The sequence below is a fragment of the Paramisgurnus dabryanus genome, chromosome 1, assembly GCF_030506205.2.
Source record: "Paramisgurnus dabryanus chromosome 1, PD_genome_1.1, whole genome shotgun sequence".
Taxonomy (NCBI): Eukaryota; Metazoa; Chordata; class Actinopteri; order Cypriniformes; family Cobitidae; genus Paramisgurnus; species Paramisgurnus dabryanus.
The window spans coordinates 65,175,681-65,193,927 of NC_133337.1; the positions used below are offsets into that span (position 1 = coordinate 65,175,681).

Sequence of the window (18,247 nt, forward strand, 5' to 3'; positions counted from 1 at the left end):
CTTTCCAACTGTCCCGTATTAGCAAAGACGTCCCAAGCATTATTTATTTGTCAGTGTGTGAAAAATTTTCACAACCCTACTTCAAAGAGCTCCAAGCAATCCCAACTGAGGCATAAGGGGCGTGCACACCAAAGCTTTTACGCCCATGACCGTCGCATGTTTTCAATTGTTTCCAATGGAAGCTCGCCGCTTTTCAAATAAGCCAGCAGCTAGCGTGCTGAAAGCTGGCGCTCAGCGTTTTTTCGCGCTCAGCTCTGAGTGCCGAGAGTTGAAAGAGATTTAACTTTGGGTGAAAAACTTTGCTCGTCAGTGTCAGTTCTCACACGCCCGTCCAATCACACTGGAGGAGGGGCGGGACAAGTATCAAGTATCACAGGTACCAAAGCGCTCTGCTATAGAAAGCTGGCGTTCAGCTGAAAAAACAGCTGGCATTTGGCGTCCTCCAGGCATTTTCAGTTGCATAAAAAAGCTTTTGTGTGTCCCGCCAGTAAGGGTCTTATCTAGCGAAAAGCAGAGGTGGAAAGAGTACTGAAAATTTGTACTCAAGTACAAGTACAAGTAGTTGCTAAAAAAAACTCAATTACAAGTAAAAGTACTGGTGTTAAAAATGTACTTAAGTAAAAGTACAAAGTACCCCTCTTAAAAACTGCTCAAGTACAAATTACTTTTTAGCCGGTGATATTTATTGAATAAACATTAAATCCATTGAATGAAATCAGAGATATGAATGGATTAAAAACAGGCAATTTGTGTTTTATACGAATAAACACATAGTACAGGAATTTTGTCTGTTTAAAGAATGTTATATGATTTTAACAGCAGCTATATTATTTCATATTGTTTCTTCATATAATTTTTATCAAGTTATAAAAATGGTCTAATGTTATTATTATTATTAATGAATTATGATACAACATAAATAAGCTTGTTGGGTTATTTTATTTAAAAACAGATTTTTTTACATTAACTCATTCCCCGCCAGCCATTTTTCGAAAAGTTGCCCGCCAGCATTTTTTATGATTTTCACAAAAGTTTTACAAAATGCTTCCAGGAAATTTTTCTTCTAAAAATATATATATCAAATGAAAGAACAGACCCTCTACTTTCAAACAAACAATAAAAAAAGTGAAAAACCGTTCCATCCTTTTTTTTCCCTGCTTATAAACTCTTAAATATTGGTGTTTTTCTTTACAAATACACATTTTTTTAGCAAAAAGCTGAAACAATTGCATTTTTGTGAAGGAATTTAGTTAGAGATCAGATTCAGAACGAATATCAAACATAAAATTAGTAAATAACGTTTTGGCTTCAGTTTATCCATAAATTGGTTAAGTCCGCTATCTAGTGGACAATCGCGGTATTGCACATTAACATAAATTCTTCAGAAACACGTTTTATGCAAATGTTTTTTTTTTCTTAATTGACAAGATAACTCGTCAATGGCGGGGAAAAGAGTTAAAAATATTATTGGACAAGAAAGCTTTCCAAAAGTACCCTACTAATATTTCAAAAGTTATCAGCATTTATGATTTAGCACTGACATATGTGTAATTTAGACAGGCTGTCAGTGCAGTTACACTGCTACGCCAGTGGGACGCGGCAACAGACGAATTTGATAAAGAGTCCTTATTAGACTGTTTATTATTATAAGCTTAAAACACTGATTCAATATGAATAATACAATGTTGACAATGACATGAAATTTAACTTTGAGCACCATTTTACAATGTTAAATCTTTTTTTATGGTCTACGTGCTCGTCACCTAGGTAACTGAAGCTCATGTTTTAGGTATGTGACAAAAAATATAAATACATATATAATTATAACCATATGATAGATAATAAAAAGAACTTTAACATGGTTTTTAAATTATTAAAATCGGATAATTATTAAGAAAGTTATGGAATTTTTTAACTCGAAAATTAGGGGGCATTTTTGTACCCAATTAAAACTATAAAACTATGAAAAACTTGACCAAACACTTTAAAATATCATAACTTTCTCATTTCTTGGTCTATTTGCATAATTCAAACACCACATTGTATGTAATTAAAAGCCCAAGATTAAGATGACATCTTTTTAAAAGATATATATATAAATGTTATTATTTTTGATTAACCACTAATTAATGAAACCGAGAGCATCAATCCACGCATATCTTTCCATATGAAATCAAAGCCCTCTCAAATAAAAGCTGTATTTTTATATATTAAAGAAACATTTCATTGTTTCTTTAATATTTCTTAATTGACTAATAATGCTGGCGAGCAATTTAAATGGTCAGATATTATTAATACATTAATTGATGATTATGTTATTTATCATTAATAATAATTCAATAAATGCATGCATGTTGCATGCATGTATTTATTTATATGTTTGACAAAATTATGCCAATAATGTAATCTAGAGATTCTAATCCTTCGTTCTGTATGATTACTTTAAAAAAATAATGCACGGATTGATGAAAACGGAGAAGTTTTGGAAGCCAATATGATTGAATGGGCGATTCTGCTTTTGACATCAACGTCACTTGCGGATCTTAAAAAAGCACATGCGAATGTTACAATCAATCCCAAACTTCACCTAATTCAAGTTAAATGTATATTCTATCAAAAGTATTTGGTTTGAAACAAAAAATACTCGCCTTCATAGAGGATTTCAATGCCAAACACGAAAGAAATTTTGCTTCGCTTATAACTTTCTTCTTACGACAGCAATCTTGGAAATTCGAACGTGAGAATCAACGTGAGGAAGTAATTTATGTCACTAGTATATGGGCTTTAGAGGTTTTCACAAAGCAAAGATATGACAGATTTCCTAAGTCACCAACGTGTCTGGCGCTGAATACCTGCTGGGAACACAGCCGTGGGAACAAAGCGCTCGTGCGTATTACGTCATTTTGTCACATACCTACATGTTTCAAGTGATGTTTTCTGGCAAATTATCGTGAGGTCTACCCAACATTAAAAACGAAGACGATCAAATAAATATGGTTATAAGTCTTCTTACCATAATGTGCTTTTTGAGATTAGAGGCTGAAGTGTTGTAAGCCGAAATCACTGCAGATGGCAAACAAAGTTTGCATTACATTTACACGCTGTCTCCTTTCCTTCCTCTGTTTGAACAACTCCCAGGTGCGGCCATGGGCACTCATCATCCGGTATTTCATCTGAATTTTTAATTAATTCAGCGTCCATAACGCCAAAGTTCTTTGACATTAAAGCACTAAATACAACGTCACAGTGAAGGACGCAGAGACCGGGCTTTTTTCCGGTTCAAATACAAGGGTTTTTATTGGCCCGCCCACGATCAATTATTTCTATTGGATATCCAAATGCTGTCAAAGATTTGAATATTAATTTGATTCAAATTCTACAAGTACTTAGTAACGAATGTGATTTTCAAAGTAGCGAAGTACATTACTTACCTTAATTTGTACTTAAGTACAAGGGAAATTACAGACTTAAAAATGTACTCATAAAAGTACAAATACACGGAAAAACTACTTAATTACAGTAAATTACAGAAAAGATTGTCATTTTTGTCCAAAAAAATGATAAAATCTGTACTTTTAGGCCACAACTTCTTTTCTTGCACTAGCCATGCGATGCCCCAGCACGACCTTATGTATTATGTAATCACGTCAAAAGGTCACACATGACGTAGGTGAAACACACTTGCGGACCACTTTAAACAATAAACTGACACAAAGGCATTAATAAGTATCATACCACATACAACAACGTCTGAACGGTCCTCTTTCTCCACACTGGAGTGGTAGTGTGGCCATGGAAGTTGTGGTTTAAACGTTATTTTTTTCGGAAAAAATGACGTTCGTTTTGCTAGATACAGTAAGGCCCTTATGCCACGGTTGGGTCGTTTAGAGCCCTTTGAAGCTGCATTAAAACTGTGAATTGTTGAGGCCCAATAAAGTCCACGATATGGAAAAAAAATCCTGGAATGTTTTTCAACAAAAAAAAATGAATTTCTTCCCGACTGAACAAAGAAATACAAACATCTTGGATGACATGGGGGTGAGTAAATTATCAGAATTTTGTTTATAAAAGTGAAATATTCCTTTAAATACGAATGAAATGAATATGTTATGATGTTTTGGAGATATGAATCCAGTTTTCTTAAGCTGACTTTGAAACTGCTTTCGTTTTCAGACACAGCTGTACCCTAGTTTTTATAACCTTGACATGTGGACACACCCACTTGCTGATGGTCAGTGGGTACATTTTGCATTTGTGGTTGTGTATAAGACTGTCAGAGTACATCTTTACTAGGGGTGTAACGATTAATCGTGCATATGCGCGTTTTCTCAATGAATGAATTTGAATGAATTACGGTGAAATCCCGGCACATCCAAAAGCCAGGGGGCGCTCTCGTGCAGAAACTCCCTTTGTGCCACAGAAGTAGCAGCATTAATGCCATTCCAGGAAATGTCTACAGAAATATCTAGATCCCTGTTTTTCAAATTGTTTCATGATAATAAAGAATATTTTAAATGATTTTGTTTAACGAGTGTTGCTTTTTTAAATGCACATTATAAACGACTCCGACTCAATGATTTTTCATTGATAAGGACTTCCTACTGACCAAATGCCGTAGTACACGCACAATCTGTGCATGAAACACAGAATCACAGCCTTGCGATTCAGAATCGATTTCAGACATTTTCAATGGGACACACAATTAATCGTTACAGCCCTAATCTTTACCCATCATTCCAATGATTTACTAGATGGTTGTTCGTAATTCAGTACATAACACTGAATTACATTTTAGTGTATCAAAGCCTTCAAAGTTATTTACATGATGGCTTTTAATTAACGGCTCTCAACTTTTTTGTCTTCGCTGGAATCAGTTTTATTGCTGAATCTGTCAGTAAAGCTCGATAACACGACCTTATAACGAGTGGCGGTAGTAAAAGGCTGAATGCAGCATATTCCTTCCAGAAAATCCATTAAAGTTAAACACTATCCTGGCAGCCACTTTTCAAGCCGTCCCTGAGCGAATTCACCTTGCTCTCCTCATCTCTACTCAATGTGTATCTAAAAGAGTACATTTCTAAAGGGAGGGGTTTGGGGGCTCTGGTCAGTTTAAGCCATTTGATTCCCGGGACTGAGGATTTTCTGCCTTGGTATTAGCCATTGATTGCCTCTCCACACTGAGTGGATTTCTGCATTTCTGTTGGCCAGGGCTCTGTGTGCTGCAATATAATTAACCTTCAGTGGAGAGGAACTTTCCATTGACCCATCATCTCACAGGCAAAGTCGGAATTCATAAGTGGGCTGAAAGAGACGGGCCGTGGGCCATCTTGCCAAGGCAGGACCTTCTGGGTGAGATGAGATTGCCAGATGAAGATTAGAAGAGGAAGCCCTATGGTTCCATCAATTTAAATTTTCAAGCCAAGGCAATTCATCTGCCGCTCATCTCGATGTTTCTGGTCACTATACTGTAGCGTTAGGCTTACTGTACTTCAGATCAACTGCCAGATTAGACTGAGGATGTTCGCATTCTTCCTGTCCATTAAAGTGATTGTTATTCTTTGCAGGAGCCTCTTTATACGGTAAAATGCATTCCTGTCCTGTTGAGATTGGGTTTAATGATAGAGCTTTGATGTTTGTAGGAATCAATTTCTACAATCAGGTTTAAATAAGCAGAAGCATTTCAATTGTAACAAATTTACTATTTTTTATGCACTCTGACGTATTGATTGCTATTTTATTTTTAATCAAACCACATTTATACAGCCAGCTCGTACATTTGGCTGGGTACTGGAAGATGTCCAGATTAATATGTTTAATGAGAAGCTGCGGCCAGAGCAGACACTGCCTTAAGAATGACATTTGGATGAAATGAAAGCCGTCTAATGGACTCATTAGCGAAGTGCGGCTCTTTCCCTGCGGTGGGAAAGTGGACTGGTTGGGCATGGAGGCATTTTTCTTTTTCCTCCCAGTGGAGAACAACAGGTCATTAATCATCAGCAAGGAAGCGTAAACCCACACATTTACTTTGCCAGTTAAGTGCTAAATGTTAAGGCAAAAATTTTTACCCATTGTAAACTCAGTGAACTGGCTTAAGCATTTAGTAATAGGCACTTGAGAGTGGAGTCCATGACTTGATATGTAAAAAAATATGAAAATATCCAACTATACAGATTGAACAGAAATATTAAATTAATCAATGTTTGCTGGTCAATTTTAATAAGATCTGCATTTCCTGAATGCAAATGTGCACTTTCGACACATCTAGACTGGAGTGCTGTATAACTATATCTTACCTGTAAAATGACCCAGTGTCCCTCTTTTGCAGCCATATCCAGAGCCTGTTCTGCTACCACCTCTTGGCCCTGGCCCAGAGACACGTTGTGGAAATTTTTGTTGTCGAACGTATATCCCAGTTTGCGTCCTGCATTAAATGGTATTCAAATAGTAAATAGTCAAAGTTGAGTTTGACTTCAAATTTACTAAATATTTGCTTCCTGTATTGGTATCCTCTGATATTTAGGGGGTCATTTTGAAAATTAAAAAATTACACTTTAAAAACATGGACATTTGCAACACTTTTGTGGTTAATGATATAAATGGTCTTTGCAAAGGACAGAATTCCTATTACCGGTAGCTAAAAATTAGCTTTTTAAAGCAACACTAAAGAGTTATTGCTCTTTGCTCCCCCTACAGGTTAGACGCGTAATTGTTCATTAGAACTGTCGTAAATACTGCAGCATAGCTGGCTCTGATTGGATTGTAGGTCTGCCGTAAAGCAAGTTTTTGTAGTTTTCACTCGAACTACAGGACCACTACCCGACGTTTGGAAACTTCTTTAGTGCGGTTTTGGCCGATAGAGGGCTGCAAAGCGAATGTGAAAGTGCCATTCACCCTGTTTTGAGTGGATGAACCACTGAAACTTTTTTGGAAACGTTATTTTAAGGTAAAAAAAACTCTTTGGTGTTGCTTTAAAGGGGTCATATGATGAGACTTTTTTAATATATAAAATAAGTCTTTGGGTCCCCAGAGTGCATGTGTGAAGTTTTAGCGTTAAATACCACACAGATAATTAATTATAGCATGTTACAATTGCCACTTTGTAGGTGCGAGCAAAAATGGATGTGTCCTTTAAAATGCAAATGAGCTGATAAAATTCAAACACTGATTCCCATGTCTGTGATTTGTTGAAATTCAATTGTGCTGTGATTTTTTCCCTCTCTTTCCACTAAATGGCAGTGCCATGGTTGGATAGTGCAGATTAAGGGGCAGTATTATTGTAATCAGACTCAATACCTATGTCACAAAAGAGGTGAAACCTGAATGACTTTATTTTTTAGATGCTTGCAGAGAATGGTTCACCAAAACAAAGTGACTGGGTTGTTCTTTATCATGTTTTCTATGTTGAAAAAGCACTGGGGACCAAATGATAGCACTTAAACATGTAAAAAGTCAGATTTTCACGCTAGGACCCCTTTAAAATAATTGTACCGTGTTTTTCCACATCCTTCAGGGGGTCTACCCCGGGTGACAGGATGAAGAACATGGGTGTGGCAGCTCCAGATTCTTCAAAAGAGACAGCAAAGTCCACAGATCGTCCCATTACATATTTACTGCCCAGTTTCTCTTCCACAAAATCTCTGAATTGGAAAAAACAAGGTTTCTTATTTAGGACTTAATTTAGGTTTTATCAAACAGGAAATGTCATAATTATGACACGCATTGTAACACTGATGTACATATTATGTAAATATGCCTAAATTATGTTAAAACCAAAGAATAAATCTTCAAAACTTACTAGCCTACGCAATTCTATTGTATTAGCATTGCCTAAAGGTCATGCAGTAGAAACACAGCAACTTACTAATGGCTGATGCCAATGGCAATATACTGGATGCAGAGCCCAGTGGACAAGGGAAAAATGCTAATATACCAAAAAGTTCAAAACATTATTTTAAACAATATTTAATGACGATCCTCTCAAGACTTTTGAGATGTTCTCTCGAACCAAAATGTGCATTATCCATCAACAGGGTTGCCAGAGGGCTTAGACTTTTGTTAATCAGTCAAGTTGGCATGGCTATCGAATACATTTCGTCAGATTTCACACTGCTGCACTAACTTTTGATGACAATATCATGACACATACTTCTGTAAAACACAGCTTTAAAGCTTGAACATCAGACAAAGATGATGACATAGATGAAAGAATCTCATCAACAGTGTTTTATAGATGGGTTGGCGTCTGACCTGACAGCGTAGGTCATTCTGTCAGGACGCAAAGCTCTCATCATGCATAGCCTTTGAAGAGCTGTTTTATTCTTCCATTCCTGAGGGAACTTCTCTTTCTCTGGACACTCGGACTCCACAAACTTCTTCCAACGCTTAGAGGACCCTTCAATGTCCCGGTCAAGATTTTGAAACTCCTCCATATTACAGAGAGCCTGTAACAAATATCACAACATAGTGTTTATTAAGAGCACCTATTTTTATTGCTAAATACAGCGCTATTTTGTGTATTTGGTATAATACAATGTGTTCGCATGGTTTATGGTTCAAAAACACATTATTTTCCACATACCGAACATTTTTGTAGCTCCAGATTTTACTCTTTTCCTAAAACGCATTGATTTTGTACAAAACTCATTTATTTGAAAAATGATGTGTCCCTGATTGGTCAGATAATCTGTACGTTGTGAATGGCCTGAATACCTTTAACGTCAGCCAAAAAAATGTGATGCTCCTTACCATGTTTTGAAGATTCAGCAATGCTAACATGAGTTAACGTACAGGCTAAGTCAGAAGCGGGAGGAATTATAATAATGTCAGTCTTTACTTAATCACCAATCCCAGGAAGTAAACTGTTGCCTACAATCCGTGTGTTTGTTGTAGTCCAAGAAGAGAGATTTATGTTGGAGAGGACAACTCACGTCATCATTTACTTGGGGATTTTTAACTTTTTGCATATCGTTAACATGTACTAATACACAATTACACACCAAAGGAAATGTAAAATTGTAAATCGTACAATAGGTGCTCTTTAAACAATGCCTATCAAGATGACATTTTGATTTTATATCACAGGAAACCATTAGAAGTAGAAAAAATATTTAAAAGATTAAAATATTTAAGGTGGCATGTAAATTTTTCTTTTGCACCACTAGCATCACCGAAAAGCTTTCAAACAGGTTTTCTGAAAAGTCTCTCATTGTTCAGAAAGTCTTACCACATACTTACACCTTGGATAAGCCGATGTGTTACTGTGTGTTCACACTAGACGCTAATGAACATAGTGTCAATTAACGGTTGAATATTTTGAGTAACTTGAGTCATTGGCGCATGAATGCACTCAATTTGCAGGCTTTAGCTAGCTTGTATAGCCTCAATATGTATGTAACCAAGCTCCTCATTGGTTAATGCACAGTGAATATAAAGCAAATGTCTGATTTTTTAATTTGCCTAAAATGCTCAATTCGCACGAAATGCTTCATTCGCGCCGCCTCATTCACGCGAATCGCACCTCAGGATGTCTATCACGTCTTTGCATTGACTTAACATGTAAACCACTCACGCTTAATTCTTCATTCGCGTCTGATGTGAACGCACCATGAGGCAGGGTGGAATGCAGAAACAAACTAAGCAATGTCATCAGAGAGCCTTAGTGTTGATGGTATTTAAAAAAATCAACCTGTACTGTAAAAGATTTATAGTTGACTGCACATTATCCTTGCATGAGAGAAAAAATATTAACATCTAAAAAATGGTACACTTCATTTTAGAAAATGGAACAGATGCTTTAATAAAAAAAGTGCAGGTGTCCATCAGCATGCATCATTCTGCAAGCATAGTGGACAGTGTGCGATCTTATCAAAAAGAAAGGTTGTGAAGACAGACATAAAAGCCTCAATGAGAACAAAAAGTTCAGATGCACCATCATCGCACCTGTCAAAGTGCTAATCAAATCTAACTACAAAGTAAAGTATTTTCAATGCACAAACTGCTGAGCAAACATGAATGTGTTTCTTCATAAACCAAACCTTCAGAAGTGCTTAGGCAGCAGAAATGAGGCTTTCCTATTGCAAAGCTATTTTTATATTCTCTTGGAAGAAAAACATTGTGACACATGCCGATCCCTTTCGTATGGAGAGGACGGTTCGACGGCTCGACCCAAAGATACTGAAACCAGCAGGAGATGATGACTCATAATCCAAAAAAAAATAAAAAATGCTTATGGGAAACACTAAATCCTAATGGCACATTTGAGCCCATTGTGAATTTCCTCTAGCTGAAATAACTCCAGACTCTTTTACGTTCTCGCCATTGATGATAGCTGGAGAACTGCAGTAGGGTTTCTGGGTTTCTACTGTATAGTAAATCGAAGTTAGTTGCTCAGGAAACTGTTAAAGCTGAAGCTTCTTAAAGGCACAGCATTGCTGGAGAAGATACTTTGGAATGGTAGCTTCGCAACTACTTTTAATGCACATGACTGAATCAAATGAATCAGAGAATTGTAAAAATAAAAGAAAAATGGGAATAAATAATAACATGTGAACGTGTCTATGAAATCCAGGCTTAAATCTCAATCTATTGATGAGATTAGGAGCATCAAAGTTATTGAATTCGTATTGATTTCAATCTTTGACATGATCTTACTCAGTCAATATTAAAGACATTAAGGTTATTTTTCACAGAATGCTCTTTACATTATGTAGGAGATGATTTTATTTAGAAAACAGAACACAAAAAATTACTTTAGCTGGGATTTCACAGCCAGGTTCACACATTTTATAAATTAACAAAGCTTGGAAACAAATCACAAATGAAATGGAAAACAAATCCTGACATTAAAGCTTATCTTGGCTTTGAGCAGTGTTGGGGAACTCTGAAATTGTAGTTAGATAAGCAACAAACTACTTACCAGTAAAAGTAGTTAAACTACAGCCAAGCTACCCATTTGAAAAAGGTAGTTGGCTACAATATAAGTTACTATTAAAAAGTAGTTAGCTACATTAAATGGCATTACATTATAAATAACTGAATAGATTTGAGATATAATACAATGTAATGTAATGTAATACAATTATGATTACAGTAGTTTTAGTTTGTGAAGTACACAATAGGCTACTCAAATATTTATCTCAAACTGCAGTCTTTAAAATTGACAATGAATAGGCATAAAAAAGAGAGCATAATTTTTAAATGACCTATAATTTTTTTTATTTTAGCTCTTTAAAATAATAATTATTAATTGTTATTAATTATGTTTATAAAAGAAGTAGGTATATAATTAAATGACGTGGGTTGATAAATGCACTACTGTACGTATATAAGTATAATATAAGTTATATCTCGATTTCTTTTTCTGTTTGATTGGCAGTGGCGAAAGCACAACGTTGAGTATTGTTTTTACTCGACGCATCCGCATGAGCGCGTTGGTGTGCGCACCAAAAAGGACATCAACGCAGAATGGGTGGTCGTGCGCATTGGATGCACCACACCCCATTTTGCGTGAAGATGTGCACTGCATTTTTTGTAACTGCGCACGCGGCCCTGCACCTGAAAATGACTTATCTCCAGGCGATTCTGGCAATGGAAACATTGCCATTTAAACACAAAATTCTTTTACATATGATTTAGAATTATTGTCTTTAAATATTTGTATTAAATATACCATTGAATCAGGAATAAAAAACAAACCTTAAGATTTCTGTATTGTTTGTTAAGTAAAAACGTTAATGAAATGATTATGTTTAATAAAGACATATTTAAGATATTGTCGTTTTATTTATATATCAAGCTTTGATGTTACAAGCAGCAGGGTTGTTCCAGCAAACGACTTCTTTCCTTTACTTTGTGTTGGTTTGGGACTTGATTGCTTGAGTCACCCCCTGGCGGTTTAAAGAATAGTGCAAAAGCGAGCGTGTCAACTATATAAAGGCTCGTGGTGTGGAGCAAAGTGCACAGTAAAAAAAAATGAATCTGAGTTTGTAATCTAGTAAGAAGAGAAGACTACGCTGCTGCCCTCAGTCAGTGCGCTGCAGAAACACTTACTTTAAGAACAGTAAGATTGATAAATCTAGGGATGTCCCAATCAGATCACGTCATCGGAAATTGGGCCCGATCACGTGGTTTCAGACTCGATCGGAATCCGACGTTACCTCCCAATCAGGACTCGGATACATGGGTTTAAATGGGGCCAGGGCCGTCCAGGGCTAAGCCCCGGCACATAGGCTGAAGGTCTCGCTCTGCGCCAGTGTATGCGCTGCGGCATGTGAACTGACGAGAACTGAATGATGACTTGTTTTCATTCATAGGCTTCACGCTCATGCGCGCGGGGAACCCCTGATAAAAACTGATTGCGCGACCAGGTTTTTGTCACCATCTGCTCATTTAACCTACATCGGTACGCAGCTCCGCGTCTCACCCAGAACCTTAAGAATGCGCATTCGCGCAGGATCATGACATTACACATTGCAGAGATGAGAGAGAAAGAGCGAGAGAGAGATGAGAGAGAGAGGATGAGAGAGAGAGAGTGAGAGAGAGAGAGATGAGAGAGAGAGAGTGAGAGAGAGAGAGAGAGAGAGTGAGAGAGAGAGAGACAGAGAAAGAGAGAGACTTATTGAATACTGAAAAATTTAATTTAGATTATACTAATCAGTTATGACCTATCTTTAGTTTTACTAACTGCTGACCAGCTTAGGGAATCTAATTTGTTAAATTATAAGACATATTGATAAATCAGTAAGTTGTTTTTCTTGTTAATTGAGTCTTTTTGGGTAGCCTATCTTATGCTTAGAATTAGTCAAGAAGGTTTCTTCAAAGTTTGATCAATTGCATGTATGGTGTCAGACCTATAGTCTATAGATTTGCATAATTTAAAGTTCAGGTTTTAAAGTTTGGGTCAATCTGTGGCACAGCTTTAAAGTTGAAACTTATAAAATCCTATCAGAGGTCCAAAACGTCTTTGAAACACCCTACTGTAATGGCTTTGCTGTCATCAGGATTAAACATATTAACCCTTGAACGCCCCCCACAAAACAAATCCCAATTTAACCCCGGTACATACTATATATATATTCTCATTATTTTTTTAAAACATCTATAGTTATGCTGGCTCAGAGTTAGACCCTTTTGACTCCACACAGAAACAGCAACGCGTGCGGCATGGCATCACTTTGTTGCAGAGATGCTACAGAACTGCTCTGTTTGTTCACAGAGTTGTTGAATGTTAAAATAGGTGAATTAAATAAAAAATAAGGAACATCCTGGATCTGTTTTTTACTCTTCTTTATTATGTATTACAGAAGTATAGGACTCTGTATCGGTAGATACTCAAAATGCTTAAACATGCTTGCAATGCTGGTGTCAGATTTCACACATGCTCATAGCAAGCGGATAACGATGCGAAACAGCACTGACGTCTTTCAATCCTGTAGTGTGGGTTAATTATTTGCATGAGTAGATTACATATTAAGTCAATGCAAAGATGTAAATATAGGCAAATTCGCATGGGGCGATGTGAATGACGTGTACGTGTGCTTATCGCCTCAATTACATACATATTGAAAAAACGAATAACTTTGAGAACACGTCTGACACAAAGTTAAATATTTCTTAATAAAGGCTACTTTACAGCAGTACTGTTAAGTGTAATTTACTTAAGTATAGGTATATTATTTTAAACAACTTATGTATGTTTATATAAAAAATACTAAAAGTTGATCTTTGCATTTCCGTAAAATAAAGAGAAATGCAATTAAACCCATTTTTCTTCTTAACATCTCATTGTCGCCTAATCATAGAATAATGTAAAAACACTTTAATGGGAACCAAACAGAAACCATGGTTTAAAAACCAAGATGTGTACTGAACCGTGGATTAACTGTATTGTTGAATCCCTATTAATTACACAACCAAGTTTAGAACGATGACTGATACAGGTTTCCTGCGATTAAATTTTTCTCTTTTAGTACATATAAATATTTGAAGTGGAGGACCCAAAATAAGTGTCCTCAAAATAAGCAATATATTCAATTCAATTCAATTCAATTCAATTTTATTTATATAGCGCTTTTCACAAAAGTCAATTGTTTCAAAGCAGCTTTACATAAATAGAAGCAGTGAAAAGCACAGAAAACGACAGATAGCACAACAAAATACATGATAGCATGAGCAGTTAAATTTGCTGCGGCTATGACTCAATATTATAATTGCACGTATTACTAAAGCAACGTATAGAAGAGGAAGCTAGGTAAAGCCCAAAAAGGCTGCCTCCCCGGGGTGAAAAACCCCCTAGGAGAAAAAAAAACCCCGGGCTTTTATCCGAGGAAAAATAAGTCCTAGGAGGGAAAAACCCTTGGGAGAATATATTTAACAACTTACTTTAATTCCACCCCAGGAATGGTTTGACAGGAAGTCCACTGGTGAGGTCATTCCAGGTTGGACCGGATACCTTAAAAGGAAGTCCAGCTCACTAGGATTGATCTCTTTATTCATGAGCAAGACCTGAATGGAGATGAATACCAGAGAAACAAGCAGAGACAAGGCATATGTTACAGTCTTTATGACTATTGCTTGTCATCCGTTAGACGTAATGAAATAACAGCTCACTTGGAAAGCAAGCTGGGCGGTGTAGGTGAGTTTGTCACACTCAAAGAGTCCACGGGTGGTGTACTGGAATACAGAGGACGTGATGTTGTCAATCAGATTTAGGACCCGTTGTTTCAAGGTCTCATCCGGGGCGGCTTTTAGTACGGCATTTTGAAACACGACGTTGAACGCCTGGACGTGAGTTGCACACAAAAGCAGAAAGGAGAAGAATGAAGCTATTAGACAGATGGATAGAAAACACCTAGAGAATTATAAATTGAGCTATTTAATACAGTTGTGTTTGTTTTCCTTCTCATTCTCTAATGAGACATTTTTCTAACAGGTTTCTGAGGAAGATTTCTCCGCATAAATCTGTACAACAGGGAAGAGGCAATTATTTTTTGATAGCTGTAGATTGTGTCTTATCAGCACAATGATGGGAAAGCATGCACAGAAAGCCAGTGCCCAGAAAGTAGACAAAATGGGTATACATTCATAATCTATTTCATATTATTGCCTGCAAAACTGTTTTTGACATTAACATTGAGTGCTTTCAACAGAATTCTGTGCCGAAGATAGAAATCCCTTTTGAAGAACATTTTAAACAAAGAAACAATTACATTCAACTATGATTGGATGATCACAACTATATTTTGTCATGACACTGTGCATTACATTAGGCTGCAGGAATCCATTTACTTATTTACTAGTTGCAGTGTTGTAATGTAATGAAGTAAAAATTCTTCGATACTGTACTTAAGTAGAAATTTCACGTATCTGTACTTTACTTCGCTATTTAAATTTATGTCAACTTTCACTTTTACTTCACTACATTGTATAGATAAAATGTATACTTTTACTCCGATATATTTCCACTAAGCATATTCGTTACTCGTTACTACAAAATAAAATCAGAAGAAATGTGTTCGACCTCAAGGGAGGTTTTGGCGAATCAGTGCTTCTAGATTGCATTACGCACACTCCGTACACTCTCGCTGCGTCCCAAACTGCCTACTTTCATCCTATATAGTAGGCAAAGAATACAAGAAGTAGTGCTTTTTGCCTTTTATATAGTATGGAAGAATGCGGTTTGGGACGCAGCGTCTATTTCACGCACACTCTATTTTAGCGTAGTGTTGCCAAAGGATGAGGAAGCACAACTGTAACTGCAATGAAAGCACCTACTGGAGGACCTCCCGTTATCGTAATCGACCACCCCGACGATGAACAGGGTGAGAAAGCTAACTTTATACACCCGTGGCCATATTTGTAAGAAATGTTTTTGTACATTGGAATTAAAGATTCCCAATTACCGAATAAAGTGCCTCTTATGCCTGCCGAAGAATCACATCAAGGTACGTTAAAATAATAGTTATTAAGTAAAGCCACAATGTCATGTGATTCAACATTAGTTATCATAAGCCGTATCAGATAATTATCTGTCTAATGTGATGGCCAGGCGCACATGTTTAATAAACGTCAACGTTAAACGGCTGATTTTATTTAATTCATAGAGAACTCTCAACTGAAACACGTTTAACTGTTTATGGTAACATTATAGCATAACTGCCGGCCGAATATTCCCTCCGGTAGGCTAATGTTAGATTGAGAAATATTTTTAAAAAACTGCTATGTTAATCAGTGGCAGGTTAGAAAGAAAGTGTTAAGGACTGTATTCATGTCTTCAAAAGCATCATACGTTTTGTCAAACTTGAGATTTCCTTTTATGTTAATTAACTCAAAACTCAGTGGTTATAGGATAATGTTGTGCTAATGTTATACATTGTGAATGTACGCTTGCATTGTTGATCAAAGTCACAGTGCTTTCATTGCCACACAACGAGTTGGCATTTTTTTCTTAGTAGAGCAGCTAACTTAAAGGAGTACTCCACTTTTTTCAAAAATATGCTCATGTTTTGAAAGAAATAAGTTATTATTTATTTTTCATTTTTACCTGAAGTTCATACAAAAGTTACATTTCTGCTTTTTTATTTGATGTCAGTTTTAAAAATATGCTGTTTGCTCTTTGAACTTAAGAGAATTGTGCCTGAAAAGTCCTTGAAAAAAACAGATTTTTATTTGATGATTGAGATTAAGAAGATAATGGGAACCCTGAATATGCTTTACTATTAGAAAGCCACAATAAAGTTCACAATCTAAGTTCTAACCGCTTGCTTAAAAAAAAACTTTTTACTTTTACTTCAAATACTTAAGTACATTAAATATCAGAAAATTACTTTTGATACTTAAGTACAGTATATATCAGATACTTTAAGACTTTTACTTGAGTAATATTTTAAAAGACAACTTTCACTTCTACCAAAGTCTTTTTCTAGTACAATACTTGTACTTTTACTCAAGTATTGCTTTCTAGTACTTTATACAACACTGACTAGTTGTTACAAACCTTTATACATTTTCTTTGTTTTCCTGAGCACTATGGAAGATATTTGGAATCAAGCAGGAAGAAGGAGCACCATTGACTTCCATAGCAGGAAAGAAAAATACTATGGAAGTCTATGGTGCTTTGGTTGCAAACGTTGCTTAAAATATCTTCCTTTGTGTTCAGCAGAACAAAGAAATGTATACAGGTTTGTACCAACTTGATGACAACCTTTTCTATCCCCTTAATAGTGGTTTCAGTCAAGACCTGTACAATATAAGAGTGTGTTATATTAAAAACCGTAGCTCACCGTGACTGAACAGCTGTGTTAGCACGGGACGCAACACAGTGTAATAAAACCACAGCTAAGCCAGGACACAGAAAATATAATAAACTATGACTGTGGTACAAACTAAATCCTTGAGAACAGGGAAATAAAAACAGGTTTTTAAAAGAGCCGGTCTGCGGTTCAGGGTCAACGGTCAGGATGTACCTTAAGAGAGAACTGGTACATAGGGTGGATTTTATTAAGGTCGTTCATGATAAAGTACAGAAGCGAGGCTCGGGCCGCTGCTGGGCGGTAGTGCTCTCTCGCATCATTGATCTCAGCCTCAGTCACCTTGGCTTCCTTCACCTGTATTGATGCAAACACACACATATAGTAGCTAAGCTGAGTACCATGCTTGTTACTATCCCAAAAAAAGTGTTTTGGGAAAGTCAAACTGTACTGACAACTACCAAAAGTATGTATTATGCAATAACAACGTTTTGTTTCAAAAATGTTTGGATTTTAATTTAATCATATTTGGAAAAAATCCATATTTAATCCATATATAAACATACTTAAGTATTACAATAAGCAATCAGATTTTACTGTGTTCACCTACATTAATATAACTTAAAGGAAAACACCACTGATACACCCCTATCTTTTTTCAAGGTGTGCACTTAATCTGACTAAAGACTGTAAGATAAGTAGGCTCCAGTGGGATAATAAAGGTCTTTTGTGAGTTATTGATGCAATTTTGTAAAAAGAAATATAATAACTATAATAACTAGCTTCCAGTAACCATGCCATCTTGGACTTGATTCACGAGAGTCACTGCACAATGTACCCATGGCAATGAGTCCAAGATGCCGTTGAAGCTAGTTATTATAGTTTATAAAGTTTAAAATGTCGATTTTTCCGTACAAAATCACATCGAATACCCGCAGAAGACTTTTATTATTATTGGGGATTTCCTCTTTGAAAGATAAATGCACTTTTTGGGGGACTTA

The 18,247-nt window shown here is 36.3% G+C and overlaps 1 protein-coding gene across 1 annotated transcript in view; it reads right to left on the reverse strand.

Moving 5' to 3' along the window:
* The window catches only part of LOC135739425 (dynein axonemal heavy chain 9-like), a 116,289-nt gene that overhangs the window by 22,566 nt on the left and 75,476 nt on the right, over positions 1 to 18,247 (reverse strand). The window contains exons 29-34 of the mRNA XM_073815872.1: positions 17,463 to 17,603; positions 14,608 to 14,778; positions 14,380 to 14,502; positions 8,248 to 8,441; positions 7,489 to 7,637; positions 6,294 to 6,421 (exon numbers count right to left, since the gene is read on the reverse strand). Of these exons, the coding sequence (XP_073671973.1) occupies positions 6,294 to 6,421; positions 7,489 to 7,637; positions 8,248 to 8,441; positions 14,380 to 14,502; positions 14,608 to 14,778; positions 17,463 to 17,603 (906 nt within the window). The remainder of the gene's footprint in view (positions 1 to 6,293; positions 6,422 to 7,488; positions 7,638 to 8,247; positions 8,442 to 14,379; positions 14,503 to 14,607; positions 14,779 to 17,462; positions 17,604 to 18,247) is intronic.